General features: G+C 40.0%; 1 protein-coding gene across 3 annotated transcripts in view; it reads right to left on the reverse strand.

Annotated features, from left to right (window-relative positions):
* The window catches only part of XPO1 (exportin 1), a 46746-nt gene that overhangs the window by 24167 nt on the left and 1389 nt on the right, over window positions 1–21190 (reverse strand). The window contains exons 2-6 of one of the 3 annotated variants that reach the window (XM_058667858.1): window positions 17748–17879; window positions 13800–13901; window positions 10364–10436; window positions 381–442; window positions 145–189 (exon numbers count right to left, since the gene is read on the reverse strand). In XM_058667858.1, coding sequence (XP_058523841.1) covers window positions 145–189; window positions 381–442; window positions 10364–10436; window positions 13800–13901; window positions 17748–17873 — 408 coding nt within the window. In that variant the 5' untranslated portion in view covers window positions 17874–17879. Of the gene's footprint in view, window positions 1–144; window positions 190–380; window positions 443–10363; window positions 10437–12644; window positions 12709–12866; window positions 12935–13799; window positions 13902–17747; window positions 17880–21190 lie in introns of those variants that run through there. The other 2 variants (XM_058667860.1, XM_058667859.1) reach the window with 2 other exon arrangements.

The following is a 21190-nucleotide window of genomic DNA, read 5'->3' on the forward strand; positions in this document are numbered from 1 at the left end:
ACATTATTGTCTGATGATTCCTATCATGGTTGAATGTACATGATATTCATCTCCTTTATTTATGTAAACTTTAACATTTGTTTCAAACAGTAAGCATAAACAAAGTATTTACTTATTCTATAAACACAATAAATTAAAGCTCACCTGAACAAGAATCATATTCAATTTTCCAATGTACACCTTTTCCTTCTGAGAAAAAAAAAAAGTCAGATGAAATAAGAGACTACTGTAATTTGTAACAGCATAAACACAACAGTTCCTTTTGGAACACAAGATTATATTCAGTAGTATAAATATACACATTTCTATATCTATTTAAAAAAGGAGTTAACCTTCAGGTGGTGCAGCACACCCACAACAAAGTTACCAAAGAAACTTACCTCTACACAAGTTGGATCAGAGGATGTCTTGATAATGAGGCCGACAACATATTTTTTTATTCCTATTTATAAACAAGGAATAGGAGGAAGAACAATGTGGATTAAAAAGAGATCTAATGATTTCCTAAGACACTACAATTCTCAGAATGTGGTGGGAAGTGCAGACAAATCAGGTAACAGATAACTTGCATTTTAAAAAAAAAAACCCTCCAACTTTTAGAAATTCATCGGTGAATTTACTCTGGCTGTTACTCCTATTTTAGAAGTCTTGTTTCTTCACTAACTTTCAAAAGATGCCACAGGAGCTGGTATTGTGGCATAGCAAGTTTAGCCATGAACTGCAGATTGTCCTAGCTGCAATACTCCAGAGCTCCCTATGTGCCTGGGAAAGCCGAAGTTGGCTTGGGCCACTGATCCTATGGGGCTCATGGGCTTTTGCCTGGCTCAAACCCACCAGGTTTCTGACCCACATAGCCACACACATGCAGTTCTGGCTTTAGCCTAAATCATTCTCAATGTTGGCAAAATGAATTCTGGGGAATAAAGTTGCAGAGAAAAGATTCTGTCTGCATTTTGAATTAAAACAGCTTTTAAAAAATTTTTTTTAAATTATAGAAGCATTTTCTCAAACTGTGAAAGGAAAATAATAGTACAGTAACCTGTCACAAAAGTTAATGACAGGGGCCCGGCGGCGTGGCCTAGTGGCTAAAGTCCTCGCCTTGAAAGCCCCGGGATCCCATAGGGGCGCCGGTTCTAATCCCGGCAGCTCCACTTCCCATCCAGCTCCCTGCTCCTTGCTTGTGGCCTGGGAAAGCAGTTGAGGACGGCCCAATGCATTGGGACACTGCACCCGCGTGGGAAACCTGGAAGAGGTTCCAGGTTCCTGGCTTCGGACCGGCGCATCTGCCTGCTGCGGCTCACTTGGGGAGTGAATCATTGGATGGAAGATCTTCCTCTCTGTCTCTCCTCTCTGTATATCTGCCTTTGTAATAAAATGAATAAATCTTAAAAAAAAAAAAAAAAAAAGATAATGACAGGGGCCGGGCACCGTGGCCTAGCAGCTAAAGGGTATTAACACTAATGTAAACACTAATGTAAAAAGATATTTGGGCGTGGCCTAAAGGCTTAAGTCCTTGCCTTGAATGCGCCACGATCCCATATGGTCACTGATTCTATTCCTGGCAGCCCCTCTTCCCATCCAGCTCCCTGTTTGTGGCCTATAAAAGCAATCGAGGTCGGCCAAAAGCCTTGGGACTCTGCACCCACAAGGGAGACCTGGAAGAAGTTCCTGGATCCTGGCTTCGGATTGGCATAGCATTGGCCGTTGCGGCTCACTTTGGGAGTGAATCATGGACGGAGGATCTTCCTCTCTCTCTCTCCTCCTCTATGTATATCTGACTTTCCAATAAAAAAAAAATTGCAATGGGTCCCATTATTGGCTAAATCCTTGTACTGCATCCACCATGATCCCATGAGTGTTGGTCTGTGTCCTAGCCGTTCCACTTTCCATCTAGATCCTGGGAAAGCACTGAAGTACAGCCCAAAGCCTTGGGACCCTGCACCCAAGTGGGAGATCCAGAAGAAGCTCCTGGCTCCTGGCTTCGGATTGGCTCAGCTCCAGACACTGCGGCCGCTTGGGGAGCGAACCATTGGATCTTCCTCTCTGTCCCCCTCTCTGCATATCTTCTAATAAAAATAAATCTAAATATATATACATTCCTAAAAAAATACAGTGACAAATACACATTGCTATGTATGAGACTTGTTAAGGCCATTAATACTTTAGTAGTATTTTTGCTTAAGAAAAAAAAGTAGTTGTACCATAAAATTAAAAAAAAATTAAAAAGACAAAAAAAGAAAAAAGTAGAAATTCAGTAAATTGTAAAAAAAATGCAGAGAACCGAAAACAGAACTCAAAAGAACAAGAACAAATAGAACACTCCTTAGAGCATTCTGTTTGATGGAAACCCCCAATGCACTATCTTTGCAGCTTCTAGCTAAAAAGCACATCTAGGGAGGCAAGTACGGGGAGCTCACGTCCGTGGATCATTGCCAATCACGAGATCTATACTGAGTTGTAGACTCCCAGCTTCAGACCTGAGCTACCTGCAGCTAGAAGCATTAAGTGCATTACACAATCAAAGATCTCTCTCTGCCTTTCACAAAAGTGAGAATAAATTTTTAAAAATTTTAAGGTCATGGAAAATACATAAAACAGAACTTAGCAAAACAAGCTGTTTGTTAAATCGGAGGAATATAAAACAGCCCAGAGTAAAAGACTGAGACATGGGCCTGGCGCCGTGGCCTAGCAGCTAAAGTCTTCGCCTTGAATGCCCCGGGATCCCATATGGGCGCCAGTTCTAATCCCGGCAGCTCCACTTCCCATCCAGCTCCCTGCTTGTGGCCTGGGAAAGCAGTTGAGGACGGCCCAATGCATTGGGACCCTGCACCCGCGTGGGAGACCTGGAGCAGGTTCAAGGTTCTGGGCTTCGAATCGGCGCAGCACCGACTGTTGCGGCTCACTTGGGGAGTGAGACATCGGATGGAAGATATTCCTCTCTGTCTCTCCTCCTCCTCTCTGTATATTCGACTTTGTAATAAAAATAAATAAATCTTAAAAAATACTGAGACACGATAATTAAATATAGTGGAGAAAATAAAAAGAACATTAGAAAAATCGTGAAATTAAAGATCTGCAATTAATTTTAGAGCAATGTTAGTACTCTGCTTTAACAACTGCACCACAGTTAACTCCTGGGGCCAATGTGATGGAATTGTCAATGAGTCCCCACCTGGTACAACAAGCATCCCATATGGACACAGATTTCAGCCTTAGTTGCTCCCCTTAAAATAAAATTTTCACTTAAGGGTCTTGGCGCCAGGGCCTAGTGGCTAAAGCATTGCCCTGAATGCACCAGGATCCCATATGGCCGCTGGTTCTAATCCTGGCAGCTCCACTCCCATCCAGCTCCCTGCTTGTGGCCTGGAAAAGCAGTCAAGGACAGCCCAAAGTCTTGGGATCCTGCACCTGCATGGGAGACCTGGGGGAGGTTGCTGGATCCTGGCATCGGATCAGCACAGTACCAGCCGTTGTGCTCACATGGGGAGAGAAACATTAAACAGAAGATTTTCCTCTCTGTCTCTCCTCCTCTCTGTATATCTGACTTTCCAATAAAAATAAATAAATCTTTTAAAAAAAACTTTGAAAAAAATTTTGTTTGAGCTATAAGCAAAGACAGATATCTTCCATCCACTGGTACTCCTCACATGGCCAAAGTTGAGCTGATGTGAAACCAGGAGCTTCTTCCAGATATCCCACCTGGGTGCAGGGGCTCAAGAACTGGGCTTGTACAGTCTTCTGTTTTCCAAGACTACAAGCAGGGAGCTGGACTTTAGGTGGAGCAGCTGAAACTTGAATTGGCACTCATGTTAAGACACCAGCACTGCAGGTGGAGGATTAGATTGCAAGGCATTGTACCAGCCACAGCTGCTACACTTTTGCTCCAGCTCTATACTAATGCAACTGTGAAAGCAGTGGACAATGATCCCCAGCCCCCACATGCAGAGCCAGAGGAAGCTCCTACTACACCACACATCAAGATACAAGCTATTGCCTAGTGGCTAAATCCTGGCCTTGTACACGCTGGGATCCCATCTGAGTAGAAGCAATTGAAGTCCTACCTGCTCCACTTCCCATCCAGCTTCCTGCTTATGCCCTGGGTAAACTACTGTGGATGAGTCAAAACGTTGGGACCCTGCACCCATGTGGGAGACCTGGAATAAGCTCCTCACTCCTGGCTTCTGATGGGCTCAGCTCCAGCCATTGCGGCCGCTTGGGAAGTGAACCAGTGGACATAATGTGCATCTATCTGTCTTTCCAATAAAAATAAATAAATCTTTAAAACAAAATCTAAACTGGGCCTGGAGCAACAGCTTAATGGCTAAATCCTCACTTTGCACTGCCATTTAGGGAGTGAACCACAAATGAAAGTTCTATCGCGTCACAACTCCACAAATTTTATTTCCAATAAAAATAAATCGTGGGGCTCGGCAGCGTGGCCTGGTGGCTGAGGTCCTCGCCTTGATCCCATATGGCCGCTGGGTCTAATCCCGGCGGCTCCACTTCCTCTCTATCTCTCCTCCTCTCAGTACATCTGACTTTGTAATAAAAATAAATCTTTAGAAATTAATTAATTAATTGTGGGCCCGGCGGCGTGGCCTAGCAGCTAAAGTCCTCGCCTTGAACGCCCCGGGATCCCATATGGGCGCTGGTTCTAATCCCAGCAGCTCCACTTCCCATCCAGCTCCCTGCTTGTGGCCTGGGAAAGCAGTCGAGGATGGCCCGATGCATTGGGACCCTGCACCCGTGGGAGACCTGGAAGAGGTTCCAGGTTCCTGGCTTCGGATCGGCGCAGCACCGGCCCGTTGCAGCTCACTTGGGGAGTGAATCATCGGATGGAAGATCTTCCTCTCTGTCTCTCCTCTCTGTATGTCTGACTTTGTAATTAACTGAATAAATCTTTAAAAAAAAAAAAAAAATCAAAAAAAAAAAAAAAAAAAAAGATACCAAACCCAAGCTTTGTAGGCATTTGAAATATAAACCAGCATGGAAGATCTTACTCTGTCTTCTTCTCTAACTCTACTTTTCAAAAAAAAGAGGGGGGACCAGTGCAGTGGCCTAGTGGCTCAAAGTCCCCCCTTGAATACACCGGGATCACCTATGGGCAGCCCTGCTTCCCATCCAGCTCCCTGCTTGTGGCCTATAAAAGCAGTCGAGGACGGCCCAAAGCTTTGGGAGACCTGGAAGAGTTTCCTGTCTCCTGGCTTTGGATTGGCATAGCTCCGGCCGCTGCGCTCACTTGGGGAGTAAATCATGTCTCTCTTCCTCTATGTATATCTGACTTTGTAATTAAAAAAAAAAAAAAGGCATGTCAAAGGGAATATAGATTTGTTCCTGTACTTCATTTATTGTGAGAGCAAAGAGCAAAACAGACCAACCTATAGCAAAAGTTCTTGGTCCAGGACTCCCACAGATGGGCTAAAAGTTACCATTGTTACCTGCATAGTTGGTAAATAACAGGAATGGATCTGTGAAGCTTTCATTCTTTGAGAAGTAATTGTACAGTCGCCCGGTGCTATGGCCTACTGGCTAAAGTCCTCGCCTTGAATGACCCCAGATCCCATATGATTGCCGGTTCTAATCCTAGCAGCCCCACTTTCCATCCAGCTCCCTGCTTGTGGTCTGGGAAAGCAGTTGAGGACAGCCCAAAGCCTTGGGACTCTGCACCCGTGTGGGAGACCTGGAGGAAGTTCCTGGCGCCCGGCTTCAGATCGGTACAGTACAGGCCGTTGTGGCTCACTTGGGGAGTGGATCATCAGACAGAAGATCTTCCTTTCTGTCTCTCCTCCTCTCTGTACATCTGTCTTTCCAATAAAAATAAAATAAATTAAAAAAAAAAAAAAAGAAATAATTGTGCAGTGTAGCTTTGAATCTGGGCTACTCCACTTATAATGCAGTTCTCTGCTAATAAGCTGGAGAAGATGGCTTGAGTGCTTGGGTCTGTATCCCTGTTGGAGACCTGGATGATGTTTTTGCTTGGAATAGTCTGGACTATTGCAACTATTTAAGGAGTAAACCAGTGGATACAAGATCTGCCTTTCAATGATTGGATGCTTACAAAATAATTAAAAACACTAATCTGCTGTGTAATTCCCCAAATACTCCAATATAAAATGCCCAGGATTAGACTGCCAAAGCGGGGAGCCAGGACTGGCTGAACCAACCACTTCAGTCATCTGCTGTCTCTTGGGGTATGCCATGGCCAGGTAGCCAGAGTCAAGAGGCAAAAAATAAGCCCACGCACTAAAATGTGATGTAAGTACTTTGTACCTCCAACAAACAGTATGATATTATGCAGTATTTTAGAAATAATGTAGCTCTGATACATGTTATAACATACATGAACTTGGAAACCATAGTAGGCAAAATTATCCAGACATTATTATATGGCATCACTCAAATGAGATATGAAGAGCAGAGTTATTGAGAAAACATGGATTATTCATGCCTCATGAGCAATATTGCTATCAGTATGCACAGTTCCGATCTGAGCTTATAAAAAAAAATCCTGCGCCTGGCACTGCGACACTACAGTACTGGCATCCCATATCCACTTCTAATTCAACTCCCTGCTAATGCGCCTAGAAAGACAGTGGAGGATATCCCAAGTACTTAGGTCCCTGCATCCAAATTGGAGTCCCTGAATTAACTCTTGGCTCCATATCAACCCAGCTTGATTCTTTGCGGTCACCTAGGGAGTGAACCAGTAGATAGAACATCTCTGTCCCCTTTCCTCTGTAATTCTTTCAAATAAACAAATGAATCTTTAAATGCCTGCAAACAAACATTGGTAATGGTTACACAATACTATGAATGTGAAAGTATTTGACACATTAAATCATACACTCCTATTAAGCCCAGCTGTTCAGATGCTAGTCGAGAGTTCCACATCCCCTACCACAGTCTGATGCCAGCCTTTTCTCCTACAGCTTGTTTCCTGCATACAGAACCTAGCTGACAGTGATGACTTAAAGTAATTGGCTTCATCTCACTCACAGGCGATGCCTTCATGGGATTTCCAGCTCCTGGCTATTATGCAATAGTCAAAGAAGAGCTTGCTCTTTCTATTCAGGAAATAATGAAACAATGCATAGTTCTACATACTATCAACAAATAATCAGAAAACTGAGTAACAAAAACCAAATCTTTCTCCTAAATTGTTACATACTGCAAGAAAACTATAAGGAAAAGGCCCTCTAATATTCAAAGTGTTCTTGGATTGAATAGTTTTGTCAGGATGACAAGTCCAATGTCATAAACTGAAACTTTTATGAAATTTGTTATAATTTGTCAATTTAATCTAAAATCCTTATGCTTAGGTAAGCAACTAATAGCCCAAGTTTTGAAAGACAAGCCAGAAAACAGTGATTTCAAGACTTAATTCTGAAAGCAAAACAATAAATTGGCTTCAGAAAAAAAAGATTCAATTAAAAGAAAGCGACAAAGGAAGAGAAACAGATACAAGAGACCTACAAAAAAAAATCTGTAAAGCATATCATGGAAAAAACTACCTATGAATTTCTAGTTTTCACATAAAAATAAATTCTGTTTTCTGACAATTTTTAAAGTATGGTAGAGTCAACTATTTCACTAATGGGGAGAAAAATCGACAAGTGATGCCAATTACCACATGTAAAAATCAACCTAGAATCTTAACATCACATATAGAAATTAAATAAAACAGATTACACCTTAACGCAAAAGCCGAAACAAGAAAAAAAAAATCTTAATAACTTTAACAAATATCAACAAGAGGGGGAAAAAATTAAGTCAAGGTTTTTCTTCTTCAAAAGGCTCCATTTAAAAAACATAGGACAGGCCCGGCATGATAGCATAGTGGTTGGGGTCCTCGCCTTGAACACGCCAGGATCCCATATGGTCGCCGGTTCTAATCCTGGTGGCCCCGCTTCCCGTCTGGCTCTCTGCTTGTGGCCTGGGACAGCAGTTGGGGATGGCCCAGATCCTTGGGACCCTGCACCCATGTGGGAGACACAGAGGAGCTCCTGGCTTCAGATTGGCTCAGCTGTGGCCGTTGCGCTCACTTGGGGGGGTGAACCATCGGACAGAGGATCTTCCTCTATGTCTCTTCTCCTCTCTGTATATCTGCCTTTCCAATAAAAATTAAATCTTTAAAAAAAAAAAAGGACAGGAATTGCAGAGCATCAGGTTAAGCCATGCTGGCAGTGTTGGTTAGGGTTCAGACTATTGCTTCTGAAAGGCAGCATACAGGCCAGGTTTCTGCCACCTACATGGCAGACCCTGATGGAGTTCCTGGCTCTTGGTGTCCGACTGTCCTCAACTCAGCTGAACTAGTGAATGGAAGCTCTTCCTCTGTCTCAGTCTCTGTGGCAGTTTTCAAATAAATAATGGTTAAAAAAAAAAAAAAAAATCAAACCAGACAAAAATACTTCCAAACACATATACTGGAAAAATATCTGTTACAAATAACATTATGAATTCAACCAACAAGAAACCAGTCCAACAAAAAAAGGCACACTATCTGAACAGACATTTCACCAAAGAAGTACAACAAACAGCATTGCTCATCAGGGAAATTAAAGTTAAAACTACAAGGAGGTGCCATTATAATGGTAGTTTAAAGGCTAGAATTCAAAAACATGGCACATAGCAGTGTCAGGGAGCAATGTGAAACACATTCATATACTTCTAGTAAGAATGACCATTTTCAAAAACCTTGTCAATTAAACCTACACCAACCATATTAGCCATTTCACTTTATTTTTCCTTTTTAAGGAGAGGCAGAGAGATCTTCCGCCTGCTGGTTCACTCCTCAATTGGCCACAGGGATGGAAATGAGCCATTGCAAAATCAGAAGCTACTTCCAGGTCTTAAGCGGGTGCCAGGGCCCCAGCATTTGGGCCATCCGTTACTGCTTCTCTTGGGTACAAGCAGGGAGCCAGATTGGAAGTGGAGCACCTAGAAGATGAACTGGTACTTACATGGGATGCCAGCAGCTGCACCAGCCCCTTCTTTCTTAGTTTATAAGGTGAATGAGCAAAGGGATGGTGAATCAGAAGGCAATCACAGAAGCAAACCTTGATTATACTGGGTTTTTTTGAGTATATGCAGAAGACAAAACTCATGAAACTATAAATCTACACATGAGATTTTTCCTGCATGTCAACTGCACCTCATGAAGGCAAAAAAAATTTTTAAAGGCAGTAGTAATTAAAGGTGAACATAAAAAATTATTTGACCTTCTAAACAACAGGTATTAAGCCAGCATAAATAGATTAGTTCAGCATCTCAAAAGTATCACATAGGCGTTGTTGACGCCACCCTGGGCCAGAAGGCTGGGTTGAAATCCTGGCTCTGCCCTAGATCCTATCTTTCTGTTAAAAAAGGAGGCAGCAGGTGATGAAAGTTCAAGTGGCTGTAAGTTCCACCACCGACATGGGAAGCTAGGAGACAAACTGACGGTTGAGTTTGTGGCTCTCAAGTCAAACCAAGTTAAGCCCCATCTACTTGAATGAAGGAGCAGATCTGGGGAAGGTAAACAATTGCATTCCTAATTTACAACTTGTGGTGTATTAAAGGTATAGCCACTAAAATTCTTGTCTCACACCTCTCAATGTGCTAAAAAATGCCCAGGTTTTAAGTCAAACTGCCTGAGTAAAAATTCAGAACACTAATATACCATAAAAACAACATGAGAAAGGTGTTAAGGGACAACACTTTAAACAAATATAAAGGGCAGCATAAGACAATTCAAGGTATGTGCTAGAATTCCGAGAGGTTTAACACTACCCTCAAAGATTTATTTGAAGGCCAAAGTGAGACAGTGATCTTCCATATGTGAATTTATTCCCAAATGCACCTAACGGCCAAGGCTGAGCCAGGAATTCCATCCAAGTCCATCAGGTGGATGGCAGTGAGCCAAGCACTCATGCTATTATCTTCTGCCTCCCTGGCACATTAGCAGGAAGCTAGAATCAAAGTGGAGGTGGACATTGCAAATACGACATGAACAGCTCAAGCAGTGTCTTAATCCCTTGTGCTGTAACACCTGCCAGCTCACAATGCTCACTCCTCAGGCTTCTTATACTGGAACTATTTTCCAGGGACTAGTATTAGAAGTTGAGGTTTTCCTAATTTTAGCAATCAAACTAATAACACAGTCAAGGAAATAGAAAAAGTAAAAAGTCTTTTTCTATTTGGTTTCTACCATGCCATGCTGAATTTATATGTTATTAGCTATCAATTAAATAGTATGCAACCTTGCCACATTATGAAAACAGTAATCTCCATTAGGTAACAAAATAAACTACTGAAGATACATTTTCATCACCCACACACAGAATAGTAACATTCAGAGTTTTTAGCTCCTTAAATATTTTCCTACCTTCACACTGGTTTCTTGGAAGAATCTTCCACCTTGTTTTTATCACGTTTTCCAAAATTTGCAGACCATAATACTGAAAATTGGACAATAGAAGCATGTGAATATATTGCTATAGGACTGGAAACTCTCAGGATTCACAAATGGACAGACATTTACACATTCACATCTAAAGTTTCAAAAACATTACGCTACCAAGTTTAATTACAAATATTAAACAAGGATCTATTCACCCATATACTGAGTTTTCATGCATTTTCCTCATTTTACTGTTTACTACTCTATGTAAGGTCCTGCTGTATATACATGCTCACACCAGGAGAAAAAAACAAAAACAAAACAAAACAAAAAACCAAATAGAAAGCCCCTTAGCAGCCAAATGGGCTTATCTGTAGGAAAAAAAACAAAACAGCAGCCAGATATGAGTTCACAGCACAGATGACTGCTCATGAGCTCACGTACTTTTTAACACGACCAGGCTCCTAAAATTTAGCAGCTTGGATGCTATCAAGCTTCCTACCATCTTCAAGGAGTTGTAAGCTTTGGTCAAATATTCAAGTACTGTCACAGATACTTTCTATACAAAGTGTTTATAAGCATCACTGGTGTGTTATTTAAGGAGCAGCAAGACAACCCATGGATTTATTTTAATTTCGTTCCCACCCTTAAATAGTTGCTATTTCTACTTATTTAAAGATAAACTTTTGTGCACAGTCAAAATAATACATAAATCCATGTTGCAATCTGTTATCTACCTTTCAGGTATTCCTTCTTAAAAACAGAAGTTGTAACTAGAAGAGCAGGAAAGTTAAAAAATTAGATATACCACTTGCAAGCCATTTTGTCCCTCCTGCTGATTACTCACTCTAAAGAGTCAATAATGTTTACCAGGATTTGTAATACTATAGGTATCAGTACTTAAAAGTATTGCTATGACCAATTAGTGTGGATAGGCAGAAGGAAGAAAAGGGAAAAAAAACGTGGTAAACTTCTACTGTGACAAATAGGAAAGAATCGACTATAATACCTGAAAGGTAAACACTTTGATATATAGACATATAACCTCAGATTGCAAGTTTTGGCTGAGAATAAGAGTTCATCTTTAAAATGGTTAGTCATTACACAATAAAATAGGAGCATTAGTATTTCAACCAAAGGGATCATGTGAATGCTCATTTTATCCAAAGCACAATATAGACTGTCCCAAACTACATTGTGCTCAAACAGTGAATGTTTTTGCTGTTTTCTTTCATTTTAACATTTCATACTTTTCAGGAAAATTTTGCCATTTTAACTAAAATCCTACATTTGCAGAACATTCCTTAAGACTTCCCAAATAAAAATAAGGCCAAAGAAAAATTCTGAAATCACAAATTTGATGCCATTAAAAAGTCTCATAATCAGCAGTAAATAGAGAAGCTTTCTAGCTATAAATCTAAATTTAAAAAATCAAAACGCCAGTTTCTGTATCACTAAAATTATTTGATAGGCACAAAATCAGACTGTCAAAAGATTTAATGTCAAGCACTAAAAGATTACATTTTAATCTTTTCTCTCCCTAATATATAATCAAAGTAAAAAGACCCTGAAAATATTAACAGTTAGAAATTACAATCTAAGATAACTTCACAAACATTTGTTTACCTTTTAATCTGAATTCCTTCCTTCCTTTACTGTTAACTGTGGCATTTCTTTATTTCCTATTTACTAATTGATGGTTATTACAATTTCTAGGCTCTAGTCCTTTCTCCCAACTATAAAAAAGGATCATGAACTTGCTGAAGATACAAATCATTTCATCTTTCTGTCAAGGGGGTTGAGCAAGGGAACCCAGTAAAGCTCCACACAAATTAGATCAAAGAAATATCAACATCATAATACCCTAACACTCAACCTCTTGGACAAAAAGACTGCACACAAAACCAAGACATAAAAAAAAAGTATTTAGTTTCAAAAATCTGAAGTGACAGCCAAATCGGAATGTCAGTGATAAATGACTACTTTGGAAACATTCATAAATAGCCCAAAATACTCTAAAGGATCACACTTTTGTTTTACATCTAGGAACTTGAGAATCCACTGCTGAGTTATGAAGATGAGGGACAGATAACAGCAAAGACTAAATGAAAAATAAATGCATGAAATGATCCCTATGGTAGAAATTTCTACTGAGCCCTTAAAAATACTTATTTTATGCATTGAATTCCCCTTTCCCCTCCCACCACCCATGAAACAAAAACAATTGATGAACAGAATTCAGTTAAAGGGAATCAAAAGGGTAGACCTTGTGGAGGCCTGCCGTCAAAGCCTAGCTGTGTCAGTTGCACAGGAAGACACCCCTTTTCTTCCTATTACAAGCAATCAACATAATGGAACATTATGATTAATATCAGGTAGTGTTAACATCTTTAAAGAAAAAAAAATGATTGCATAAAAGCCAAATGTCATAGTGCATAAATTTAGCACCAAATCATTTGTAATTTATGTAAATTGAAGAATTCTTTACCTGTTGCTTTCTTTCTGTTCCTCTAATCATCTCATTTTTCACAAGACAAATTTGAGTTTTTAAAAATACTGTTGATAAATCAACTTAAACATTAGTAATGTCTGTCAGTATAAAAAGCAAAATTTACCAGGCAAGCAAACAGGCAAACACTGTTATGTTACTTAAGGTTAGCACTTTGAGGAAGTTCTGGACTGTATTTTTGCCCTAAAATTTACAAGATGTCAAAACTAATTAATATTTTTAAAACTGTTACTGAACACAGTCTGATTTCACAAACAGATGGGAACATGGCTATGTTCTGTTTTAACACAATGTATATCAAGTGGAAACCTTTTGTGTATTAAACAGAATGCCATGGTTATTTCCATTTTATTACTTCAAGGCAGTTTAAAGAGAAGCGTGAATCATCAAGCCTAAAACAGTCAAAACACATTTTGATCAACCCTTCTGTTCAAACTTAAGAAAAAAGGACCCAAATCATAACATTTTCAATTGCAAATAAAAACTGAGTGCCGTCCCATTAAAAACACTGGTACCATGGAGTAGTTTTAAGTTGTCCACACAACTTGATGTTGGAGGTGCCTAGCCTGTATTATATTGATTACTTGCCCAAAATAATTCCTCTGATATTATGTTTCATCTCTGAGTTACATTCAGAATTTATGCTAAGACTTGCAGACATACTATAAAAAGGAAAAAAATATATATAACCAACAACAAAAAGCCAACTTGCATACTAGTCCCAATCATAAAACTTCATTCATAATTCTTAGGACTATTTGCAAGAATTAATTCTATGTTTAAGATAAAATTTTGAAGTTAACAATACAAAATTATTTGAGATAACAAATTCTCATACTAAAAATGAGATACCTTCCTCAAAGTTTATGACTGGAAAAAAAATAATCGATTTTAAAACCACCACTTGCTTACTTTCGTGTTCATATTCTGTGAAAATTCCAAAATTGTGTCGACTCTTGTCCACGCATCTGGATGCTCCTTTAAATGTGTCAGTACTTCTTGAGCCATTCTTTGCTAAAATATTACACAAAAAGACTTTTTAAGCTAACCTGTTCTTTTGAGTGAAAGATATTAAGAAACAAGTCGTAATATAACATGATTCCACCAACTTTTGGAAGCAGTCAACAAATAATGGACCTTTGAAACAATAAAACTTTTTTCCAAATATAATAGTCTTTATGGATAAATCTGGTTTATTTAGTATTCTCAAATACAAATTCAAGTTCAACCAAAGCTAATGAAGTACTCTGAAGTAAACAAGGTCTCAGTGCTTGACAACCAAGCAAAGCAGTAAACTAGAATCCACAACTACTTGAGGTATACTCTAGTTTTACAAAAGACATCACCAATATGACTTCATCTTCAAAACTATCTCACAGAAAGACATGAAACCAAACCTAAATCCCAAAAATCTACAGAAATGTAAAGATCAACTTTCAAAAATACTCTATCAGACTTACTGCAACCATATTTTCCCATTCTGAAATTACATTAATTTTATAGTATTTCCTATTAGTGGTTTTCTAAGTAAGTTCCTTTTCCGCTCTCATATTTTTGAATGAAAATTTAGAAATAATATTAAGCCTGGGGTCAGTGCTGTGGCACAGTGTGTTAAGCTGGTATTCCATACTGTCAGGGCCAGTTGGGGCCCCTGGTGGGTCCCTGGTTGCTCCCCTTCTGATCTAGCTCTCTGTCAACCCATGTGGGAAGGAAGCAAAAGATGGCCACAAGTGCCTGGGCGCCTGCCACCTAAGCTGGATGGAGTTCCAAGCTCTGACCTTGGTATGGGCCAACACTAACATTTAAGCCATTTAGTAAGTGACTTAGTACTGATTTGGAAGATTCTTGTCTCTGTCTTCCAAATGATAAAAGAAAATTAAACTTAAGCACTTGCCATCTAAAATCAAATGCTAACATTTTTTTAAAAGTTACTTTTTTGGGGCCCGGCACGGTGGCCTAGTGGCTACAGGCCTCGCCTTGAACGCCCCGGGGATCCTATATGGGCGCCGGTTCTAAGGTTCTAATCCTGGCAGCTCCGTTTCCCATCCAGCTCTCTGCTTGTGGCCTGGGAAGGCAGTCAAGGATAGCCCAATGCTTTCGGATCTTGCACCTATGTCGGAGACCTGAAGGAGGTTCTTGGCTCCTGGCTCTGGGATCAGCACAGCACCCCCTGTTGCGGCTCACTTGGGGAGTGAATCATCAGACAGAAGATCCTCCTCTCTATCTCTCCTCCTCTGTGTATATCTGACTTTGTTCGGACTAGCATAGCACCGGCCGTTGCACTCACTTGAGGAGTGAGCCATCGGACGGAAGAACTTCCTGTCTCTTTCTCTCCACCTCTCTATATATCTGACTTTGTAAAATAAATAAATAAATCTTTTTTTTTTAAGGTCACTTTCTTGTGCCCGGCATGATAGCACAGTGGTTAAAGTCCTCGCCTTGCACGCGCCAGGATCCCATATGGTTGCCTGTTCTAATCCCGGCAGCCCTGCTTCCCATCCAGCTTCCTGCTTGTGGCCTGGGAAAGCAGTCGAGGACGGGCCAGATCCTTGGGACCCTGCACCTGCGTGGGAGACCTGGAGGAGCCCCTGGCTCCTGGCTTCGGATTGGCTCAGCTGTGGCCGTTGCAGTCACTTGGGGGAGTGAATCATCAGACGGAAGATCTTCCTCTCTGTCTCTCCTCCTCCCTGTATATCTGCCTTTCCAATTAAAAATAATAAATCTTTTTTAAAAAGTTACTTTTTAAATGTTTACATCCAAATGTCTTATTTTGGTCTAATCCAACCAAGCTTATATAACATTCTATTACTAAATTAAAAGTCCAGTGGCATCTAAAACAGATAACTAAACAGGTAGGAAAAAAACATCTCCTGAAAGATGGAAGTACTTCAGTTGCTAAGCAATAAGAATCTAAGACACCTTAGTAGAACACAATATTGAAGAAAACATCCAACTCTTCCCCTCTTTTTTCTGGCTGTCTACTTAACTAAAAATAGTGAAGCTTGGAACAGAAGAAGGTAGTCATCCCAAGGGTGCCAAATATCCCACTACACTACTCATGCTGGCAAAAATTCTGTATATAAATTAAAAGCTACCCTTTTAGTTCTTTTCCTTAAGGAAAAGTTTCCTACAGGTGACTTCAAAAGTTCAGTTAACATAATAAATTTCAGCTGTCCTTACCATATTAGATTAGCAACAATACAAATTTAAGAAATTATACCATGTATTAAAACTTATGCTTCTAAATGCTTTCCTTACACAGAATGTTTCCCCATGCATCAACCTCACTACTGCTCAGTCTATTGCAGGAAACATTTGCACACAAGATTCTAGAGCGATGACTGAAGAACGTTCCTACAATTAAACTTCCAACACTCATTTTGGTTCCCTTTTCCTCTGAAGTAAGATCTTCCTACCTACCTAACTTGATATAATCTGTGTAACGTGGTATAATCTGTTTCTTCAATTGACTGATTACTTTTATGCAACCGAATTGTCACATGATATATAATTAGACCCAAATCCCTTCAGGAAAACTGACCTATTGTTCTTAAAACAAACAAACAAACAAACAAACAAACAAAACCCTACATTTCGCTAAATCTACTTTTAAACAACCCATTAAGCTTCTTGATACTGTGAAACATTAAAAACTCACTATCTAGATTTCTGATGATAAATACATTCAAATCCAAACCCAACCTTCATGCTTTTCAACCTTATTTTTACACTTTCCTCCAGAAACAGCTGCTTTCCACGCATCCATGTGGGAAGAAATGAAGTTCAAAGTTCCATGCTGAACATACAACATAAGGGAACAACTACATGACACAAATACTCAAAGAATAGCTTACTCAGGAGCACTTGGAGAGAATAAACCTCAAGAGTATAAACCTGGCCTGAAAACCAGAACCACTACAGAATAACTCTTAAATACTTCTGCATCTCAAAGGGAGGAAAACAGACACCTCAACATTTATACATCATACATTTAGAATTATCTATACAAAAAGGTACTATATATACCTTTGAGGTTTCTAAAAGTTAAGATGTTGAATATGCACATAAATATCACGACAATGTAAATAACTTCCTATCTACTAGCTGTGTGTCATCTAACCAGTTCAAATGTTTTGCTCTAATTATTTCACCTTAAAAACAGATTTGATCCTACTGCAGAAACTTTTACTCAGAACTGAGTTTAGCTCATTAAAGAGTCAAGATTGCTCATTTCTTACAACTAAATCTTTAAAAACTGACACAGAAACCCAAAAGTCCTTGATCAAAACCTGGAATATGTATACTTCTCTACCTTAACAGTTATCACTTTTACAATGGCACAATATTCAAACATAAAAATACTTTCCATTACTGGATTTTTGAAAAACATTATCAAATATTTTTGTCATTCAGAAATGAAAGAATCACATAAAATCCAAACATCACATATATACACAGGTACATAATACAACCTACAATCACCCTGCAAAGCACTAGAAATTGGTTCTTTACGGCTAGCCAGAGTCAAAGTTTCTGAAATACAGAACACGATATGCCAAAAAGCATCCAACTCTAACTGCAGTTTTCTTCTTCAGACAAATCCTATTTAATTTTGAGAGGGATCTTCAAAAAGTCCAGGGGAAACAAATACTAGGAAAAACTAATGGATTTCAACTTTTTGCACCTCAACAAAATTTGTAATCCTCCCTTTCCACCAATGTTTGAGGTATCTCTGTATATTTCAAGTTCATGTAAAACAGAAGCTCTTTTTAAAAAGTGATAGCTTTAGATCTTATTCTAAACATGATACCTTTATCCCAGACTGTAGTGGTGTTAGTAAGTTTGGTTCAGCTACCTTACCTGGGCTCCTTCTCCATGGTATAAACAATTCACCACATTGTCTAAAAGGTTGATATCCAGTTTTTGGCTGAAATCGAGCAGCTGACGAGCTGCATGGTCTGCTAACATTGTCATAATTGCTGGCATAGATTACTGAAAATAAAGGAAAAAAAATAAGGCTGTCTATGAGGTTTTGTCAGTTACCTACACATTATTTCATGTCAATCATGTTTTTACAATGAAGATTACCTGCTTAATAACATTCTAAGAGCAAATAACAGAAACTACTTATCTACTCAACATTACTTTCCTAGTTTTTTTTAACATTTACCCCCACCAGTCCCTCCAAAGAATTATAAGAATCATATTTATAAACTACAACTATAGTTTAAGTGGATCCGTAATTAAGAATTTAGATCCAGTGCGATAATGTAGTGGTTAAAGTCCTCGCCTTGCATGCACTGGGTTCCCATATGGTCACCGGTTCCCATCTAGCTCCCTGCTTGTGGTCTGGGAGGGCAGTCGAGAACGGCCCAAAGCCTTGGGACCCTGCACCCGTGTGTGAGACCTAAAAGAGGCTCCTGGCTTCAGATTGGCTCAGCTCCAGCTATTGTGGCCACTTAGGGAGTTGGCCAGAGGATGGAAGATCTTCTTTGTCTCCCCTCCTCTCTGTATATCTGACTTTGCAATAAAAATAAATAAATCTTAAAAAAAAAATTTAGGGTTCTAAAACCTGACAGAGCTCAAAATCCTGACTGCAAACTCTTAAAAATAGTTTTAACACATGAATGTGGACTTTTTCCTTCTCCTTTAAGGTCATTTGGATGGTTCAGTAAATGTTTTCTATATTACCTTAATTTTTAATATAAGTTGGAAAGAAAACCAAGATATTAAATATGGGGTCAGTGTTAGGCAGGGGCCTAACCTTAATTAGGGCATCACTAAGGGCATTGGTTTAAGTCCTAGCTGCTCCACTGTCAATTCAGCTCTTTGCTACCTTGCCTTGGAACATGGGTAAGGCAGGCCTCAACTGGGCCCTGTACCAACAGGGGATACTAAGATAAGAGTTCCAGGTTCCTAGCCCATTCTAAGTTGTTGCAGCCACTTTGGGAGTGAACCAGCAGATGGAAACTCGCTAGCGCCCTCTCTCAGTCAAATCAATCTTTAAAAAGGTGGGGAAGGGGAAACATTTCCTACAATGTAATAGTACATATACTTGTCTTGAATAAATTCCCTAGAAAAATCGCTCAAATTGAAAATGTACTTATGGTAGCAATGTCAATCAAGATTCTTAAAAATTTCCAAATATCTGGTAAGGTAAATGCTTTGAAACGCTACTCATTCCCAAATAAAAACAAATACTGTTAAGTAAGCTTCTTTGAGAGATACTAAAATCTACTATTCGTATGCAGTGTTAGCCTAATGAGGATACCAGCATACTTCAGATCTTCAGTATTACAAAAACATTATCTCTGCTTTTTCTTCAAAGTTAAGGCCACTTACGTCTGAGGCCAAAATGTCTTAGAACAGAGAACATGAGAACTCTAGCCAAAGTTTAAAAACTCAGAATTTTGGGCCCAGCAGCGTGGCCTAGCGGCTAAAGTCCTGTCTTGAATGCCCCGGGAACCCACATGGTTCTAATCCCGGCAGCTCCACTTCCCATCCAGCTCACTGCTTGTGGCCTGGGAAAGCAGTCGAGGATGACCCAATGCATTGGGACACTGCACCCGCGTGGGAGACCCGGAAGAGGTTCCTGGTTCCTGGCATCGGATTGGCGCGCACCGGCCCGTTGCGGCTCACTTGCGGAGTGCATCAGCCAGAAGATCTTCCTCTCTGTTTCTCCTCCTCTCTGTATATCTGACTTTGTAATAAAATAAATAAATCTTTTTAAAAAAAACTCAGAATTTTGGGCACAATTAACGAGAATTCAAGAAAAACCTGAAAATCATTCATAAAACTCATGGGTTGATAAACAGTGAAGGTCACTGCCACTTCACCCCTTTTTGAGAAGCCTTCCAAGATCAGAAAAATGGTTGGACAAACTAGTTTAATGGAGAAAAAAAAAGGCATTATTTCATGGCCACTGCTTACAGCAGTTTAAAAAATGGTCTTAATACTGGAGCTAAACCCATGACAAACAATTTATCTTCAACACAATTTCAGCCACAACAAATTAAAGGTCCAAAAGATTGAGTCACTTAGGTTAAGTATAACTAAAAATTAAGGAAACTCCCGAGTATGAGGATTTAAAAAATTCCGCTTAAGTCTTTTGGTTGACTATTGGCAACTGAAAGTTTTCAAGATTTCAAGCAGTTAAGCTGCAGATATTGGACAAATATGTATTAAAATAGGATACTACATATAAACCAATCTGGGTTCAAATAAGTGCTTAAAAGAAGTGAAGCCTGCAATGTCAAGAAAACAGCACTATTTATACTTCAAAATTTGGGGGGAAGTTTGTTAAAAAACTTTTCTTCGATTCACTCCTAAAATGTTAAAGTCTAAACAGAGAACTAAAGTGTCTCTAAAAAGTTTATCTTTCAAGTACAGTTTCCTTATAGTTTAAAAAACATCAGGTTTAACACAGAAACAGTTAAGGGACAATATTTTGTCATCCTTAGAACTGCCGGCTACCTTCGAAATGACCTACCTATTCTTGAACTGTTCGTAATACAGAAATGGCGGCTTTTTGGTCAAACCCAAGCACATTCAGACGTTGTTCCCCCCCCCCCCCCAAATAAACAGCTTCCAAAGCATTCTTTCCACTAACAGCAGTGTAGTACACATTTAAGATACACAAGTCAGGCAGAGAGCAACCAATCATGGCGGGAGACGTAATCACAAATGCTGTTTCTACTTTGGGCGCCCCTGGATCCCAAAACTCATTCACTGGATAGCATACTAAAAATTACCAGCAATACTGTGACTTCAAGTAACTAACAAAATGTTTTCGCTGCCACCACAAACTGAACATACACAGATACCTACACAAGGCTAGCTCCCAAATCAAATCAAAACGGGGGGGAGGGGGATCACACTGGGTGCAAACAAAACAAAACAAAACAAAAAACCACAAGCCGCCCCAAGGCGAAAGACTGCTGCTGGGGTGTGTGTGCCACAGGCTGCTCCATTCAGTAGAAACACACCTCACTTGGGCCCGCCCTCCCCGGCCTCCCACCCGTGGCGACATGCAGCACTTCTAACTATAGCGCAGGGGAGCACGCACTCACCCCGCCCAGACCCGGAGGAGGCATTTAGGCCGGGCGCCTGAAGTTCACCGCCCCTTTCTCTCTGCAGCATGGCCTCTGCGTGATCTGAGGCGGGCTGGGCAGGGCAAGCACTGAATGCTTCCTCCACTATAACCACTTTCTCCAGGACCCCAAACTCAAGAAACGGTAGATTCAAGGAGAATCAGGGCACCATCCACAGCACGTTGCCAACAGTGAATGATTCCAGCAACTTAA

The sequence above is a fragment of the Ochotona princeps genome, chromosome 8, assembly GCF_030435755.1.
Source record: "Ochotona princeps isolate mOchPri1 chromosome 8, mOchPri1.hap1, whole genome shotgun sequence".
Taxonomy (NCBI): Eukaryota; Metazoa; Chordata; class Mammalia; order Lagomorpha; family Ochotonidae; genus Ochotona; species Ochotona princeps.